The sequence below is a fragment of the Nilaparvata lugens genome, chromosome 10, assembly GCF_014356525.2.
Source record: "Nilaparvata lugens isolate BPH chromosome 10, ASM1435652v1, whole genome shotgun sequence".
Classification (NCBI taxonomy): domain Eukaryota; kingdom Metazoa; phylum Arthropoda; class Insecta; order Hemiptera; family Delphacidae; genus Nilaparvata; species Nilaparvata lugens.
Genome location: NC_052513.1, coordinates 32,808,991 through 32,826,526, shown reverse-complemented (window position 1 = coordinate 32,826,526; position 17,536 = coordinate 32,808,991). Strand labels below are relative to the sequence as shown.

Sequence of the window (17,536 nt, the reverse complement as noted above, 5' to 3'; positions counted from 1 at the left end):
GCAATACTTTGATTAAGATAATATAATTTAAATAGTTTAGATAAAATATCTTGAGAACATTTTCGCCAAGCACGCTTTGGTGAACTAATCAGAACGATTCCCATAAATGAATGGTAAAAAGCAACCAATGTATGCTTTGCTGAGACTTTTTGAAGAATCATTTTATAAATGCAATTTTTTGAAATAGTTGAAATTTAATTTGTAATTGACAAACAATGAAATCTGATGAATAATAGAAAATAGTATTTTACGATTATATAATTAATTTATGAACTGAAACAAGAGAGCCTGATTGAATTAAAAACTAATAGTATTGCACTAGACATGGATTGTGAATCAGAGAGTAATATGATTATTTTTTTATTCCATTCATTTATATAAATAAATGTATAATTTATATTCTATAAAGAATAAGCAAGCATTGAATTACAGCAAGTAATAAATGTTTAATATTGAGATAATGGAATGTTGAAAGAACATATCCTTCTACAAGAAAATGATTAGAATAGACAATAATAAGCATTACAACATTTCTTGAATATACAAATACATGGAAATGATTCAAGTTCCAGTTAGAAATAGACAGTCGAGTAAGATAATTAATAGAATAGACAACAATAAGCTGTACAAAATTCTTCGATAGTACAAGTTAATAAAAATAATCTATCTTGATGTTGAAAATATACTGGTAGTTTAGTAAGAAAAGGCATAGATTAAGACAATAATAGATTCCCGGAATATACAACTACATAGAAATGATTAAACAAGTTTACAAAAATAATTTATCTCTATTGGAAATAGACAGCTCTAGTAAGAAAATTAATAGAACTAAGACAATAAGAAAATTCCTTGAATATTCACAGAAATTATAATTAATTTTTCAGTTGGAAACATATGGGAGTGATAAGATACTTTGTTATCAAAGAAAACATAACAGTAACTAAAAATTTACTTTAATAATTACCATTTTTAATAATTTAAAGGGTACTCAGATTTATATATTTTTTTAAAACAGTAACTAATTTTATTTCTATTAATTGTGGAAATTCGTAACCAAATCAAAGGAAGGCCTTAATTGAGAATCAGTGATACAGCCTTGTTTAACAGTAATTTAATCGTTCTTTAGAAAGATAACTAGGAACCATAGAACAGAGACATCTTACATCGGTCAGTTCTCTCACAAATAACTATCAACTAGTAAGTAGATAGTATCAAAAAAATACGTGTAATATAGATCTACCGCTTCTCAAATGGAGATGACAGTTTCCAAACTAAACAGGACGGGTTTTCAACACAAGGATTCTGAAGAAATGTGACTGAAGAAATATGAATGATAGTGAGTGAATGAATGACAGTGTGGACACGAGCAGTCAGCCGCCATTTTGGGGAAAAATTACCATCACTAAATACCCCAAACAACGTGAAATGAAAACGTTCTCTATTTTTTCTCTATGTTGATACATGAGTATTAATAAAGGCTTGAAAAAATATCTCTACTTGAGATAAATTTAACAAAATTTCGATGCTCATATAAAATAATACAGATTGATGTCGCTTTTTATTAGTAATATAGTGGTTGACGGCTCGTTGTCCACATTGTCTCTATAGTCACCAAAGAAAGATTAAATGACTCTGGTGTTCAAATGATCAACTATCATGTCTATTTAATACCACTTTTTAGTGTGATTAGAATCATCTAATTCAAGCTGATGATTTCTAAACTCAATAGGATTGTTTCTGAACTGAAGAAAATTGTAAAAAAAGGGGTAGAATTCACTTTGAGTGCACCAGAGATCACTTATATCGATACCTAGTTACATTTGGACTTTTGTATGAAGTGGAAATGGAACTTTTAAGGGTTTGAGCATGTGTCATTTTCTCAAATTTGTGAAACCTTAATGATTGAATGCATATTGAATTATTTATAGTATAGAGTTAGGCTAGTAAGGTTGCATCAAGAACCGATACTGAAATTTGATACTATCGATATTACTTGTGTAATCAAATTGAATGTCCCCGAAAAAAGAACAGTCAGTAGGCCTAATATCAGAGCTAGCAAGTTTGAAAAAAATGTTGTGAACATGGAGAATATTATGGAAAACATATAGTCAGCGATCCTGGTGTGCAAACTGTGAACTATCTTGTTCAATTTGATTGATCTAAACTAGTTGATTTCAAACACAAAAGGTCTGTTTTTCAACTCAATTGTGGGAAAAATGCAGCCAGCAATCAAGGTGTGCAAACTGCGAACTATCTTGTTCAATTCCAAGGTCTATAATAAGAGGTCAAGACACCATGTAATGATGCATTGCAAAACGGCCATATTGAAGCTATCTATTTTACTCAAGAGTTGAAATTAAATTTTGAAAAGTGCTGCCAAAATAGCATCAATATGACCGCTCTCTTACATTGGTGTCTAGAACTCTTTCTATAGACTTTGTTCAATTGAAGTTGCTTGTTTCTAAACTAGTTGATTTCATACGTAACAGGTTTCTCAACTCAGTATTGTGGATAAAATACAGTCAACGATCCTGGAGTGCAAACTGTCAACTATCATGTTCAGTTGATTGTTTCTTAACTACATTGGTTGTTTTGAGGAGTGTTTGTGGATTGTGGGAACTATCACGAGGTGTAGTGTGCCCACTGGTGGTTGGCTAGCATGGTTTGGGTCTCGGATGTCTGGCGTCAGAATTTGAACTCCTTGATGGCCTGAGGCAGGTCGGGCAGTTTCATGTCCTTCAGCTGCTGCGGTAGGTTCATGCTTTTCACAGCCGACACGGCACGGGCTGCCGCTAGGCCCGACTGTAACAACAAATTACGCTATTAGAAAATAACCGTAACATACATGAAACTACGCAATAATTATAAACGAAAGATAGCGGAATTAGAAAATAATTATTTTAAGATATATAAAAAATGTAAATCAAAGTACCCTTTCAACATTTTTTGAACTTTCAGGTAATTTTTATATAGATACGTGCATCCTTATAGAAGAAATAATCCAGGGCAGTAAAGCTGGATTTTCACACAACAGTCTCAGTGAAAATATAAGTCCTACGAGTTCTAATTGGACTATTCTCACTCAGTGCGGCCGAGTGAGTATGAATAATACCATTATAAATTTTGGGAATTATATTCTCACTGTTCACTGTTAGGTGCGTATCCAGCTTTAGACATTATACTAAAAACCACCAGGTGATTTGAGAGAGTATAAAGTAGATCTAAAGAAGATGATGAAAAGTATAAGTCAATATTTATGATAAGAAGAAAAGAGAAGGAGATTATAAGAAGAAGAGATGGAGGAGAAAAAAATATGATAAGAAAATAAGACGATGAGAAGATGGAGGAGAAGAAGAGATGATAAGAAGGAGAAAAATATGATAGGAAGAGATTAAAATAAGAATAGGAGATGATGAAAAGACGAAGAAGAAGAAGAGTGAAGAGAAGATAGAAAGAAGAAGAGAAGAGGAGAGGAGATGACGAAGGGTGGGGGAGAGGAGATGAGAGGAAGAAGAAAAATAATAGGATGAAGAAACCTAAAGGTGCGTACAGACTTTCGCTCTGCTCCGCAATCGAACGTAACTCGAGCAGATCGATTGATGATCGACCGGGGAGCAAGAGTGGAACGCGAGAAGAGCTAACATCTCCCGTAACGTTCATGATCGGAGCGAGGGCGGAGCGTGTTGGAGGCGCGTATATCTGTACGCACCTTTAGAGCCCTCTTACACTGACTATTATAGATATTTGATCTTCTACATAGTCATACAATATAGTCTAGGTATAATACAGGTATACTAGGTATAGACCTAGTAGATCAGATGCTGGCTTTATGATTCAGAGGCCCGGGTTCAAATCCCGGCCCGGGCAAGATATTTATCTCGGGCCACTCCCGTGTTTCGGATGGACACGTTAAGCCGTCGGTCCCGGCTGCCTAAAAAGCAGTCATTAGGTCATGTCAGAGGCCTTGAAATTGATCAGTTGCGACCTGAAAACTCTGACACCAGAACTGAGCCAGCCAGGTCACACGATATTATTATTATTATTACTAGGTATAGACAGGTATAATAGGGAATCAAAGACTCGTACTTTTTGATTAAAAAGTCAAATACCTATAACCATTCATAAAGACTGAGTAATGTGGTTTTAAAAACATGGCTAATTATCAATCCAAATGAAAAGAGTGTTTCATTGGAACTTGAATTTTTTCAAATTTGAGGGCATTTTCGACAGTCAATGACGAGAAATTTCACTTCCTAGATTGTTGTGTATGGTGAGATTCACTTTTGAGCTGTCAGCATTAATTGAACAGGATGTATTAATGTCATTTATTAGGAATACTGACAGTTGAAATGAATCTAATTATAAAAGCTTGTCTATTTAGATTGATTAGAAAAAATATTATTTGCGGCAATCAATAAGAAATGTAATAATAATTAATGGATGTAATATAATGATTTATTAAATAAGGTGAATTATTCATTAATAGTTAATTAATGTTTGATCAATATGATTCAGCTTACCTCTTGTTTTTCCAACTTATTTTGATCTTCGATTCGGGAGAGTATTTCAGTCATATTCGTCTCCAGAACCATTCCGCCCATTACTAGCTCATTGAGAATATAATGCACCTGAAACCAAACAATAATATTATCAATCACTCAAAACATAATGCAATTAAACTTGATAAAAGAAAAGGTGTAATCAATTCGAGTATATTTGATCATAATGTATATAATGATCATATTTGATCAGTTTTACCCTTGTACTAATGCTCTTGTAATACATCTCGATCTCCTACTTTAAAATATGTTATATACTCTTACGATAATTCGGGTCGCCGCCAACCTGTCTCCCCGACAACTAAACTCCTCGCAATTTTGAACACAGGCGTCAGCTAATCCCCTGGAAAAATATACCATTGCCGTCAACTAGTCTCCCCGACAGCTAATCCCCTACTAGAACGAAGGAGCTTGGTTGTCGGCGACAACCAAGCTCCTTATACGCTCACGACAACTAAGCTCCCCGCCAGCTGACCCCCTGCTGGATATGAGGGGTCTGGTTGTCGTCACCGAACCCGACAACCAAGCTCCTCGCACGCTAACGACAACCAAGCTCCCCGACAGCCGATCCCCTATTGGGCATTGAAGCCAGCTTGAAGAGGGCGGGAAAGTAGTACAATCACAGACACTGTTTCACGCATTCTATGATTTCGATTATTAGAAGAAAATCTTGTTAATGTTGTCACTTCTATCACTGCAAACATTAAATGAAATAAACTATTTCTCTTTCCGAATCCAACTGACTTAGAAATTTTTATCTTTTTGAATTGGCAAGCATTTTCAGAATGAGTGTTTCCTGTGTGTATTTATATAATATATGTAAGTACGTACATGAGCGGCCTAAGGGGCCATGCGAGCTATCATTCAACAGGGTATTTTGAACTTGCTTCACTCACTTGTTGTTTTGAAATGTAGCTTTTGGATAAAAACATAAACATATAAAACAATACCTAAGCTGAACCTCTTTATGAAGTTTGAACTATTGGTTTTTGAAAAATGTGATATAACTCATCAAAAAACAATGAATGACTGGGAAAACCAGGCATGATGAGGAAATCCATTGAGTAAGATCATGAAATATATGTCAGTTTACTCGCGAAAACTCCGGCACTCAACTTGATCGTGCGAGGAGCTTGGTTGTAGGATTCGGTGACGACAACCAAGCTCCTTGCACGGTGGCGTCAACTAGTCTCCCCGTCAGCCAATCCCCTAATGGTTAAGAGGGGATTGGTTGTCGGGACCGTAGACGACAACCAAGCTCCCCGTCAGCCAATCCCCTAATGGTTAAGAGGGGACTGGTTTTCGGGACCGTAGACGACAACCAAGCTCCCCGTCAGCCAAGCTCGTCTCTCAGGAGCTTAGTTTCCATTATAGACTCTTAAAGCTCTTACACAATTCATGAACCATGAAATTAAATTTCCACAAAAACATCTTGTCTGGAGGGGTTCCTAGGGCCCATATGCACCAACTACCTTTAAACGCTGATTAATCAACTGTTCGTTTAAACCCAGAATTTGACACATCATAATAAATGCGACCATATTTTTCAGTAAACCTCGATAAGCTTCAAACGTAGATGGTGCATAAGAATCTGGTGTAGTACTTCCTAGTTGTCCTGTACGAGCAAGTGAAGTAACAATGTCAATTGTACAATGTAGAGTATACAGAGTGTCCCACCAAGGTTGTAACAGCCGATGAACATACATTTTTTACAACATTTCTGACAAAAAATGTTCAGTAAACTTTCTTCTATCGACCTTAGTTTTCGAGATGTATAGATTTTTCGATATTTTCAGAATATATGCCTACTTTCGGTCATTAAATACTCAATAACTCGAAAACTACTGGCCGAATTTCAATTTCAAGGGTATTGTTGGGAAGAGAAAAACATTTCAAACAAGATTAATGTAATTATATGTGTTGTTGGATATTTTGTAGTTTTTTATTATGGCTTAAGCTTGAAAAAATGTTATTCTTCAAATTCAAAGTCAAATTTCAAACCGATTTTTCTCCGGGTAATTATAGTGGTTTCAATATTTCAAAAACTTTTCCATTTCATAAGCTTTTGAATGAGTATAAATTCGAAAAGGTAAGTTCCATGATAAAGTGTTCAAAACTGCTAATATCTGGAATGAACACCTTCAAAATGAGGAAATTTACAAACAGCATGTATGAAGTGGTGATCCTAAAAGGGTAAAATCACCTGATTATTGCACTATTTTCTGCAATAGCGCAGAGCCTAAATCCTGTATAAAATATTAATCATACAATTTTACAAGATTCAACAAAAATTATTCATAGAATAATTCAAAGTAGATGAATGACAGAATTAGAAAAACTGATGGCAATCATTCAGATGGTAATCAAGTTACATTATCATGCTCACTGCTTACAGGAATTCAAAATAGCCTCCATTTCTGTTTATGCAACTTCTGCTGCGTTTCATCAAGCTTCAAGTTACCCGTCTCACTTCGTTGGGCCGTTTCTTCATTATTTTAAACGTCAATCGAATTCTGGGAATCAGTTCCTCCCTGGTCTCTACAGGTTCTCTGTAAACTTTATTTTTCACTACCCCCAAAAGTAGAAGTTCATTGGAGTAAGATCAGGTGAGCGTGGTAGCCAACTTACGGGTCCACCTCGGCCAATCCACCGCCCAGCATAATTTGTTATCAATCCACCCACGGACGTTTCTAGCATAATGAGGGAGGCAGCCATCCAACTGGAGCCACATATTCTGCCTCAAATTGAGAGGCATGTCTTCCATCAATTCGTGAAGTTCATTGACCAGAAAGTCCGAATAAACTACACCATTTATTCTTGCATGGAAAATAAAAGGTCCATGTATGTGTATTGTGGAAATTTACAGCACCAGTTCTTGTGTACGTACTTTTATCTGTGATCTATCAATAAAATGTTTGAAACACAATCTTGTGCTAAGATCCAACGGCAAAACTGCATCCTTGAAACAGTATCAGCTTCATTCAACTCTTGAACTGAGTATCATGAAATGGTCGAAAGTTATTAATCTTCAATATTCTTTGAACTATTCTTGAAACATCCAACATCTCAGCTGCCCATCAGATACTGGATTGAGGATTCTGCTCGAAATACTTTGGAATAAGATTCTCAAAAGCTTCAGAAATTAAGACGGGCCTCTCGTACCTTGAAACTGATCCTAGACCCTTACCATCTTGACATCAGTCAATCTTAAAAACGTGTTATGAGATGGGTGTTTTCGGTCAGGAAAACGTCTCCTGTATACTCTTTCTGCCTCTCTTGAATTGCATCCACACTCTCCATACAACATGTTCAAGTACTAAATTAAGGTAAATTTCATGATAATGAACGCAAACACTTCTCTAGTGGACAAAGTTGATAATCATGCCAAATAACTGGAAAGCACACTGAAAACTATACTGAAAATAGGCTGAAACATACACTCCTTGTTATTTTATTCAGGATTTATGGTACAGGAAATACAAGTTATTGAAATGTTGATTGAAACTTGTGAATATTGTCAGAGATAAATCAGGTGATTTCACCCCTTGATGCATGCTGTTTGTGAATTTCCTCATTTTGAAGGTGTTCATTCCAGATATTAGCAGTTTTGAACACTTTATCATGGAACTTACCTTTTCGAATTTATACTCATTCGAAAGCTTATGAAATGGAGTAGTTTTTTAAATATTGAAACCACTATAATTACCCGGGGAAAAATCAAGAAAAATCGGTTTGAAATTTGACTTTAAATTCGAAGAATAGCACTTTTTCAACTTTAAGCCCTAATAAAAAACTGCAAAATATCTAACAGCACATAAAATTACATTAATCTTGTTTGAAATGTTTTTCTCTTTCCAACAATAACCATGAAATTGAAATTCGGCCAGTAGTTTTCGAGTTATTGAGTATTTAATGACCGGAAGTAGGCATATTCTGAAAATATCGAAAAATCGATATATCTCGAAGACTAAGGTCGATAGGAAAAATGTTTACTGAACATTTTTTGTCAGAAATGTTGTGAAGAATCTATGGTCAACGGCTGTTACAACCTTGGTGGGACACCTTGTATACCAGGGAGTGTATTTTTACTTTCCTTGCCCTATTATCATAGGTAAGGGAAGTATTGCTTTCCAAAAAAATAAGGTAGCCTAATTTCAAGTTTTCTATACGTTTCAAGGTCCAAAAGCATGGTCCATAACATGATTTTTGGGTGTTGGTCTATGTGTATATGTCTGTGAACACGATAACTCCATTCCTAATCAACCGATTGACTTGTAATTTTAAACGTAAGGTCCTTATACCATGAGGATCCGACAATAAGAAATTCAATTCAAAATGGCGGATAATTACTAAAAAAAAAAAACATTTTTCTCGAAAACGGCTCCAACGATTTTCTTCAAAATATACCATGGATAGCTATTTATAAGCCCTATCAACTGACGTGAGTCTCATTTCTGGGAAAATTGCAGGAGCTCCGTAATATTCTTGAGAAAAATGGCGGATAATTACTAAAAAAAAAAAAAACATTTTTTCCAAGGTTTTCTCGAAAACGACTCTAACGATTTTTTTCAAATTCATACCCTGTATAGTTACTTATCAGCTCTATCAACTGGCATGAGTCTCCTTCCTGGGAAACTAATGGGGGGTCCACCCCATCTTTGGACCCTCCCGTGCTTGTAACCTCCCTCTCGTGCTTGAGGTAGGTAGCTAGAGCAGTTCATAAAAAGAACACATATTCGAGATATTTCATCTGTAGAACAACTGTTTTGACGACTTTTAAAAAAATCGAATTTCACAAACTTACACAAAGGAAAAAGTACTCTGAAAATAATTATATATATACACATATACAGAGGTCTAATCGTAGTTTCAAATATGTTGCCGCCAATCGTTATTATGTTATCCCCTAAATTATTCTCGTTTAAGAATGAGGCTTACAGTTCAATGAGCAAGGAAAGTTGTGTGAGTGTACCACACCAGATTTTTTATTTATTCTCCTTAAACTGCAGACTATGTATTAAAATTTCAACTCAAGAGCTTAGTATGGAGTGATAACCAGGTTACATTTTTTCCAAGGTTTTCTCGAAAACGACTCTAACGATTTTTTTCAAATTCATACCCTGTATAGTTACTTATCAGCTCTATCAACTGGCATGAGTCTCCTTCCTGGGAAACTAATGGGGGGTCCACCCCATCTTTGGACCCTCCCGTGCTTGTAACCTCCCTCTCGTGCTTGAGGTAGGTAGCTAGAGCAGTTCATAAAAAGAACACATATTCGAGATATTTCATCTGTAGAACAACTGTTTTGACGACTTTTAAAAAAATCGAATTTCACAAACTTACACAAAGGAAAAAGTACTCTGAAAATAATTATATATATACACATATACAGAGGTCTAATCGTAGTTTCAAATATGTTGCCGCCAATCGTTTATTATGTTATCCCCTAAATTATTCTCGTTTAAGAATGAGGCTTACAGTTCAATGAGCAAGGAAAGTTGTGTGAGTGTACCACACCAGATTTTTTATTTATTCTCCTTAAACTGCAGACTATGTATTAAAATTTCAACTCAAGAGCTTAGTATGGAGTGATAACCAGGTTTATATATTAGAACTAGAGGAAGGAAATTTCCTAGTTATACTTCAATGTGTAAGTGAATAGGAGGTAATTCACAGGGTTGATAAGTAAAGACGATCTCCAGACTTGCATTTGAAGATACAGTACTTTGTACTTTGTACAGTTTCTGTACTTTTGCTAATTACATATACTGTAAACACAATTTGTATACCTTTTTTTGTTATGGCTACTCTTAATTATCATGAAATAATTTTTTTTTAATTTGAGTACCCTTTTTTCACTCATTTGATGACATAACTGTTAAAACATGCGAATAAAAAGTTTAAAAAAGGGTAGATATTCCTTCTATGTTGAGCTAAAGAATTTTCAGCTTGTAGCCCTTAGAAGGATGCTATTATTAGGCCTTGTTAACATCTTTTTGCTGTGAGTTCGTTGAATGTACAGCACCAGATAGAAGGATTTATTAGGGAATTTCCCTATGTACGCCTAATTAATTGTTTGAATCCTTCAGTGTACTCTTTGCAGTGGAAATGACACTCTCAATTTTCATATGCTATCATTGCCAATCTAATCACCAACACCAACAAACCGCCAAGGCAGTAATTGTTATTATCACTAGTCCACCATTGACTGGATGAAGGGTACTTAGATTTTTTATTTTTATTTCTTGAAAATTTGTATAATATGAGCAAGTATTTTTAAAATTACAACGAAGTAGTTGAATCTCTGGGAGTTTTACATCTGCTTGAAGAAAAATGAATTAATAATATGAGAAAACATAGATTTCAAGGTAAGGTCCTTTTTACGGTGATGCTGAGTCAACCTACTGCTCAGTCTCTCTACAAACAAAATGGAGGCAATTACGATAAATGTGTATTAATACTTGTACTTTTTGTGTAGCTGAGAAGTTGATATTGTTGTAATTATTCATATTAGATGAAAAAGACTAAGAAATTGTCAAAAAACCACAGAGTTTATCAGAGATTGACAATGGTGTAATAACCGATACCGGTCTTTCTAAGTATCAATAAATATTCATATTAAATGAAAAAGACTAAGAAATTGTCAAAAAACCACAGAGATTGACAATGGTGTAATAACCGAAACCGGTCTTTCTAAGTATCAATAGATATTCATATTAAATGAAAAAGACTAAGAAATTGTCAAAAAACCACAGAGTTTATCAGAGATTGACAATGGTGTAATAACCGAAACCGGTCTTTCTAAGTATCAACAAATCTGTGGTTTTTTGACAATTTCTTAGTCTTTTTCATTTAATAATACTTGTACTTACTTTATCAACGTGAAAAATAAGATCCAGTTCGCATACATTCTCGAAGCACTTGTCCAGAGTTTCTACGAAAACCTGAATAAGATCTAATATGCCTAATTCAGATTCTGATGAGTCGACACAGAACACAAAGTATAGAGTGGCGTAATGTCGGTAGATTAGTTTGTAGTCCGAGCCGCCGATCAAACTGCAAAATAGATAAGTTCATAATAAGGCCTAATCAGAAGTGGAAAAATTAACAAATTAATATATAAAACTATAGACATAAGTTACATATCATTAATTCTAAACCTATGATAGTATAACTAGTGTGCACCCGGGGAGGAAAACTCTCACTCCAACCTCTATTGAGACAATACATCAATCAATCTCTCTGGCAAACTATTTTTTTTTTCTATTTATATTATTCAAACCGTCTAATATCTAATTCTAAACCTAAATGATAGTAAAACTATAGTGAGGTCCACGTTATAATAGCAGTGGATAAAGATAGAAGAATAGCGATGCCGATTCTCTGCATTAATTAATTATATTTCTACACTAACAAAAACATAATTGGCATCATTGTGGACCTAGAAAAGGATAGTACCACCGGCTTCGTCGAATGTTGGACAAGTATAGCAAAACCAAAGTTGATCAAATACTGTCATTATAACGTGGACCTCACCATAGTTTTACTATCATTTAGGTTTAGAATTAGATATTAGACGGTTTGAAATATGAATAGAAAAAAAAAATAGTTTGCATCCGGGTAGGATAACTCTCTCTCTCTCTCTCTCTCTCTCTCTCTCTCTTGGTAGAGAGTTAGTGGGAAGGATATTTTGAATATTCTTTCCAAAGAATGGACATTGATATGTCCAAAACTCCGCCAATTTATGTAGATCAATAACAATATTATCTATAGCTATTACCAATTGCTTTTTTCATATCATATGCAGTTCAAAAATCATTTTCTTAGTCTATATTATGTAAATTCATCTGTAATTTTGCTGTATTGTAAGCTATTGTATATAAGTGTAAAAGCCAGTATATATTGTAATCTACAAAAATAAAGTACTCAATCAATCAATCAATCCCGGTCGTGTGTTAATGAGAAGGATATTTCATATCCTTCTAAAAGAATCGACAATTATTTGTTGAAACACCGTCGATTTATGAAGTTACATCACATTATTATTTATTATCGTTATTCTAATTGCATTCTATATTTATTCTCATTGATTAATTATTTATACTTTGTGAAATTCGTTGAATAACTAGCATTATCGTCAATTAATGTAAATTAGTGTATAAGCCAGTAAATATTGTAACATACATAAATAAAGAAATCTAATCTAATCTCTCTCTTTTCGCCCTCCTAAGATAGTAGGATCCATGAAGTCAAATGCCCTCCATGAAGGCAATCTATCAATCTCTCTGGCAAACTATTTGATTTTTGTTTATAATAGCTCTGGTTAGAGCTTATCGATTGTTTGGTTTTGTCTCCACCAAAATACAATTTCCATTTATTTATTATAGTGAAAATTACACTAGATTAAATAACATTGGAAAAGTCTCCACCAAAATACAATTTTTATTGATTTTTTTTAAATAACACTAAATAATGTGAATAACATTTGAAAAATGATAAGTCAATCCTTGTGCAATTTTTCTCCGGAATTTGGGAATACAATAACTATTGGGCACCCTCTATTATGACTGTATAATTTATGGCTATTGGGTCCTTCTATGGAGAAACAAATTGGTTTCAAAAACTAAATAAAAAAAAATCAGATAATCAACAAAATATCATTTGATCTATCAAGCACTCAAGTTATCAGACTTGAATGATTTAGACGTTAAAAAAATATTGAGCTTACAAGTTTTCAACCAGAATTGGAAAGAAATGGAGTGGAGGGAGGAAGCAAATTTTTTATTGTAGTTCAATGATGTCATAGAGGGTAGAATTTCATAGTTATTGAATGATGTCATATATAGTAGAACGTACCTTCCACCTTCTAGAAAATTGCAGACATTGTCATCTCTTTTAGACACTAGTTGGAAGGTTTCCTTTATTATCTGCTGTTGCATATCCTCGTTCTGAAAAAAACCTAGAATAATCAAATTGATCTCCGTTTTTTCAATTATTATTTGAATTAGATTCTTAAAATACTTAATTGACTTACTCTGTATAGATGTACCTTATAGACTATACTATTAGTATAATAATTTTGTTTTCAATTGTTTGATATTAGTATAATTTTGGGGGAAGCATGAGTGCAGGAGCAGCAATGGATTCTAATTGGATGAATTAATTGTGATCTTGGTTTTTCCATTGTAAGGATTATTTCTCTTGAGGCTACTTGCGTTGGCAAACTGTTATGAGATTTGAAATCAATTTCCGGTGGTTTGGAACCCACATATACTGGAGTTCTTCACCATCGCACCATCATTCCTTCCAATGTCCAAAAAAAATAATAGGGTTTATGTGGCATTAGTTTTGACAAACAGAAAATGAAGGTTCCTCAGTAGGTACCTAGTTTTAACGGAAACAGAGTGCTATTCAACTGATCAATGGAAAATTAGTCTAGCAGCCTAGAAAACATTAATTTGATATTTACTGAGTTAAATAATTATGATGTATGATATAGAATACTACATTGTAATAAGCCTACTCTACTCATCAAATAAGATTAGTCTACATATTTAGCCTTAATTGAATTGTTAAAAAAGAGACAGATAAGAAACTGAATATAAAAAAAAAATTGTAGACATATTTACCAAACCTAGCTATACGTAAAACAGACATGAGAACCCTCTTCAACTTAACTTAAACAAATAAACTTTCCATATTGTTAAAATTAAGAATAAAGGAAAAACTTGTTGTTGATCCTTATTGATTTATTTTTTAAATTAGTACTGTTACATATTATATTATCAGCCTAGAATATTGAAATATAATCTTACATGCCTTAGGAAAGTATTAAAGTCAATTTTAGATAGCTACAGAATGTTTATCATCATACTGTTATAAAAGCTCTATCTAAAAAATATCCAAGTATAAACATATTATGACTACAATATGAATTTGATACTTACAAAATACTTGTAAAATTTAGATAATCTTGGTTTTCCATGATTATTGAACACTAAAATTGCTTTAATCATAGTTCAATCTATCAGTTCATATGCTTGTAAACACTAGAAAATTATCTCTTGTTTCAGCTGAATTTAGCACAAAAAACCATACTATTTATTATATCTGACTTGATAAAAAGTATAAATTGAGGAAAAATTGCTTCAAAATTTTATTGAATTGGAAAAATTAGAAATTTAACAAACATAACCAAGAACGTGAAATTTAGGTTACAATTTATTTCATTACGTGTTTCCAATCTTTCCATTCGACTATCGACATCGACGTCTCGACCTTTGACTATGTCATGCCGATTGTCGATGTTTTGCAGTCGAGTCATTTGACAAATTTGATTTTAACATCGATCATTGTTATCTGTTGATTTGAAAAGACGCAATAATTTTTATTATTTTTTTATTAGTTTTTTTAACAAAAGTAGTTTTGCAAAGAAAAATTGTTGGTCAAATCATTTTACTATAAAAAACTCCAATATTGATTCAATTCCTCAAAACTATTATAGTTCAATATTACTCTTAATAAAATGCACATGCACACTAATTTATTATCAAGTGCTCTATTAGCTTAACGTACTGTATTATCTGCTCATCAGTTAAAGCTTTTTCAAAATATGGTAATAATAGCACAGTATACATATATCTATTCCGTGATAATAGTAATAGGTATGGATGACGTTTTTTATAGTTACATAGTCGCTAGTTATATAGTCGAATTTATAAAACGTTTTTTCTTGCCAGTAAGTAGTACACTAGTTCAATAGAATTCTCTAGTTATTTTACATTAATAACACCCTTTATTTTATAAAACTCAAGTCATTTTTAAAGTAGTTAGATACCGAGGAACTCAACCTCAAAGCAATTTTGGAGTAATAATATTATTTACCGTATTGAGTCACAAATGTATCTTTAACCATTGTAAGTTAAATGCTGCTAGAAAATTATTTATTATCTTCATACTTTTTAGAAATGATAGTGTGTTTTTGTTTGAAAATAGTTGTAAAGAAAAATAGTTTTATTCTTATAGTGATTTATCGATGCATATAGATGTAATGTGATCTGTTACTCAGATTTAAAGGCAGCATCATAATTGCAGGTTTTCATGATATAATACAAAGATTTTTACTCACTCACCAATTTGTGAATCAAGCATTTCCTTTCTGAATCTCTCTATTCTCACCTATTTGTCAAAAAATTGTTTATTGAATCCAACTTGACGACTTTCAACTATCGACCTCTCCAAGTTTCTTATAATTAATCTTGCTGTTTTATCCAATATTTTTGTTCGACACACTCGATAATTATTAAATTGAACAATAATTTGATGAACTTTGTATGGACTAAATTAGATTAAAACTTCTCATAGAATATGCGTTTGATGAGTATGTAATCGTAATAGAATATGAGTTGATCATCAAAATACAACTTATTGTGACTATATCAGTTTCCTTTTCAAATGATCTTCTCAGTATTCCACGTCTCATACTTGAAACTAGTATGGTACCTTTCAACTAATTCTATAATATTTCCAGTGAATAATTCATTCAAGATACTTGACTATTTTGAGGTACAGTATTGTTTTCAACGCTATAATTTTATTATTGAGATGAAATAGGCTCAATCATAAACTAGGTCGCATATGCTACAGGTCATACCCATAGATATGTGTATGTAAATTAAATATACATAGCTACTTCATATTATAAAAAATAATATGGTTTTACATCTATAAACAAGCATACTATATAGGTACTCTGTACTAAAACTTCTTTGAGTTACACTACTATATACCATACTAATATACTAGATTTCAAATTATGAAACCGGTAAATCGCAGGTCATAAAAGGTCTCATATAAGATTTCCACACCGGATAATAAATATTCAACTCCTACACATAATGGAATAGATAATATCGAGGTACTTGATAACTGGAATAATGATGTAACACCTTATCACTCTCAAAAATTGCTTAAGGGCTTCAAAAATATTGGGGAACAAAATCGTATTTAATTATCTTGTCTCATTTTTTGTAATGTTTTTTGCTAGAATAATTTTGTAACTGATAATCCAATATTTATTGAACGTTTATTTTCTTGTAGTTTAAGATGTTCAGCTTTTTGCGATTTTTCTGTTTGATGAGCATTGTTGTGAGTGTGTATTCTAATTTGTGAGGAAGTTGATTTAGATTGATGAAAACTATAATTATCCTAGTAGCCTAGACAAGAACATTTTTTTTAATTACCTATTATATTAAACGAAAATCCAAATTAAATGCTGTAATTCACCCGAAGACTTCTGCTACTGCAAATATTGACAACAGGGTAAACAGCTAGATAGAAGTTCGATCAAACATACATCATACATCAAGTCTCCGGGGTGAATTATAGCATTTAATTTGGATTTTCGTTTAATAATAAAACAATAATTATTCATTCATTAGCATTTGAATAATTGCAATATCTCACTAATTTCCATCTGCACCTTTTTTTTTGTTCTTACATCCCCATGAATAGATAATTGTTTTCATATAATACTATTAATAGCATAAATTAAAGACTTGAAATGGAATTTCTATTTTGTAAATTCGTACAACCCATATCCTAACTCTCTCTTTATGGGCTGTCAATGTCAACTGAGCCCTTTTTTATTCCACTTTGTTAGCTATTATTGAAATGAAAACTACTGTATAGTGATGAGTGTTATACAAAATAAAATGCTATGTTCTGCTTGGTAAAATACCAAAAAATGAACAAAAATACCGAATTCTTAGAAACATATTATTGGAAAATTTTTACACCATTCTTCCATTAAAAATATTATTGGATTATTTTGATTTGAATATTATTCATTGGTATAATACCAGTACATAGAGGTTTAACATAATGCTTCAGGATCTACATCAACTTGGAAGAATGAAAAAGTTTAAAAAATATTAACCAATAATTTTATAATTTACATTCAAATATATTGTAAATAA

General features: G+C 32.8%; 1 protein-coding gene across 1 annotated transcript; it reads right to left on the bottom strand.

Moving 5' to 3' along the window:
* Positions 1-39: 39 nt before the first annotated feature.
* Positions 40-14,809, bottom strand: LOC120353329 (AP-3 complex subunit sigma-2-like). Its single transcript, XM_039436623.1, has 5 exons — positions 14,507-14,809; positions 13,416-13,507; positions 11,432-11,615; positions 4,521-4,628; positions 40-2,802 (listed from the first exon to the last, which is right to left on the bottom strand). The coding sequence occupies exons 1-5, from the start codon at positions 14,573-14,575 to the stop codon at positions 2,686-2,688; spliced, it is 570 nt and encodes a 189-aa protein (XP_039292557.1). The 5' UTR covers positions 14,576-14,809; the 3' UTR covers positions 40-2,685.
* Positions 14,810-17,536: the final 2,727 nt, after the last annotated feature.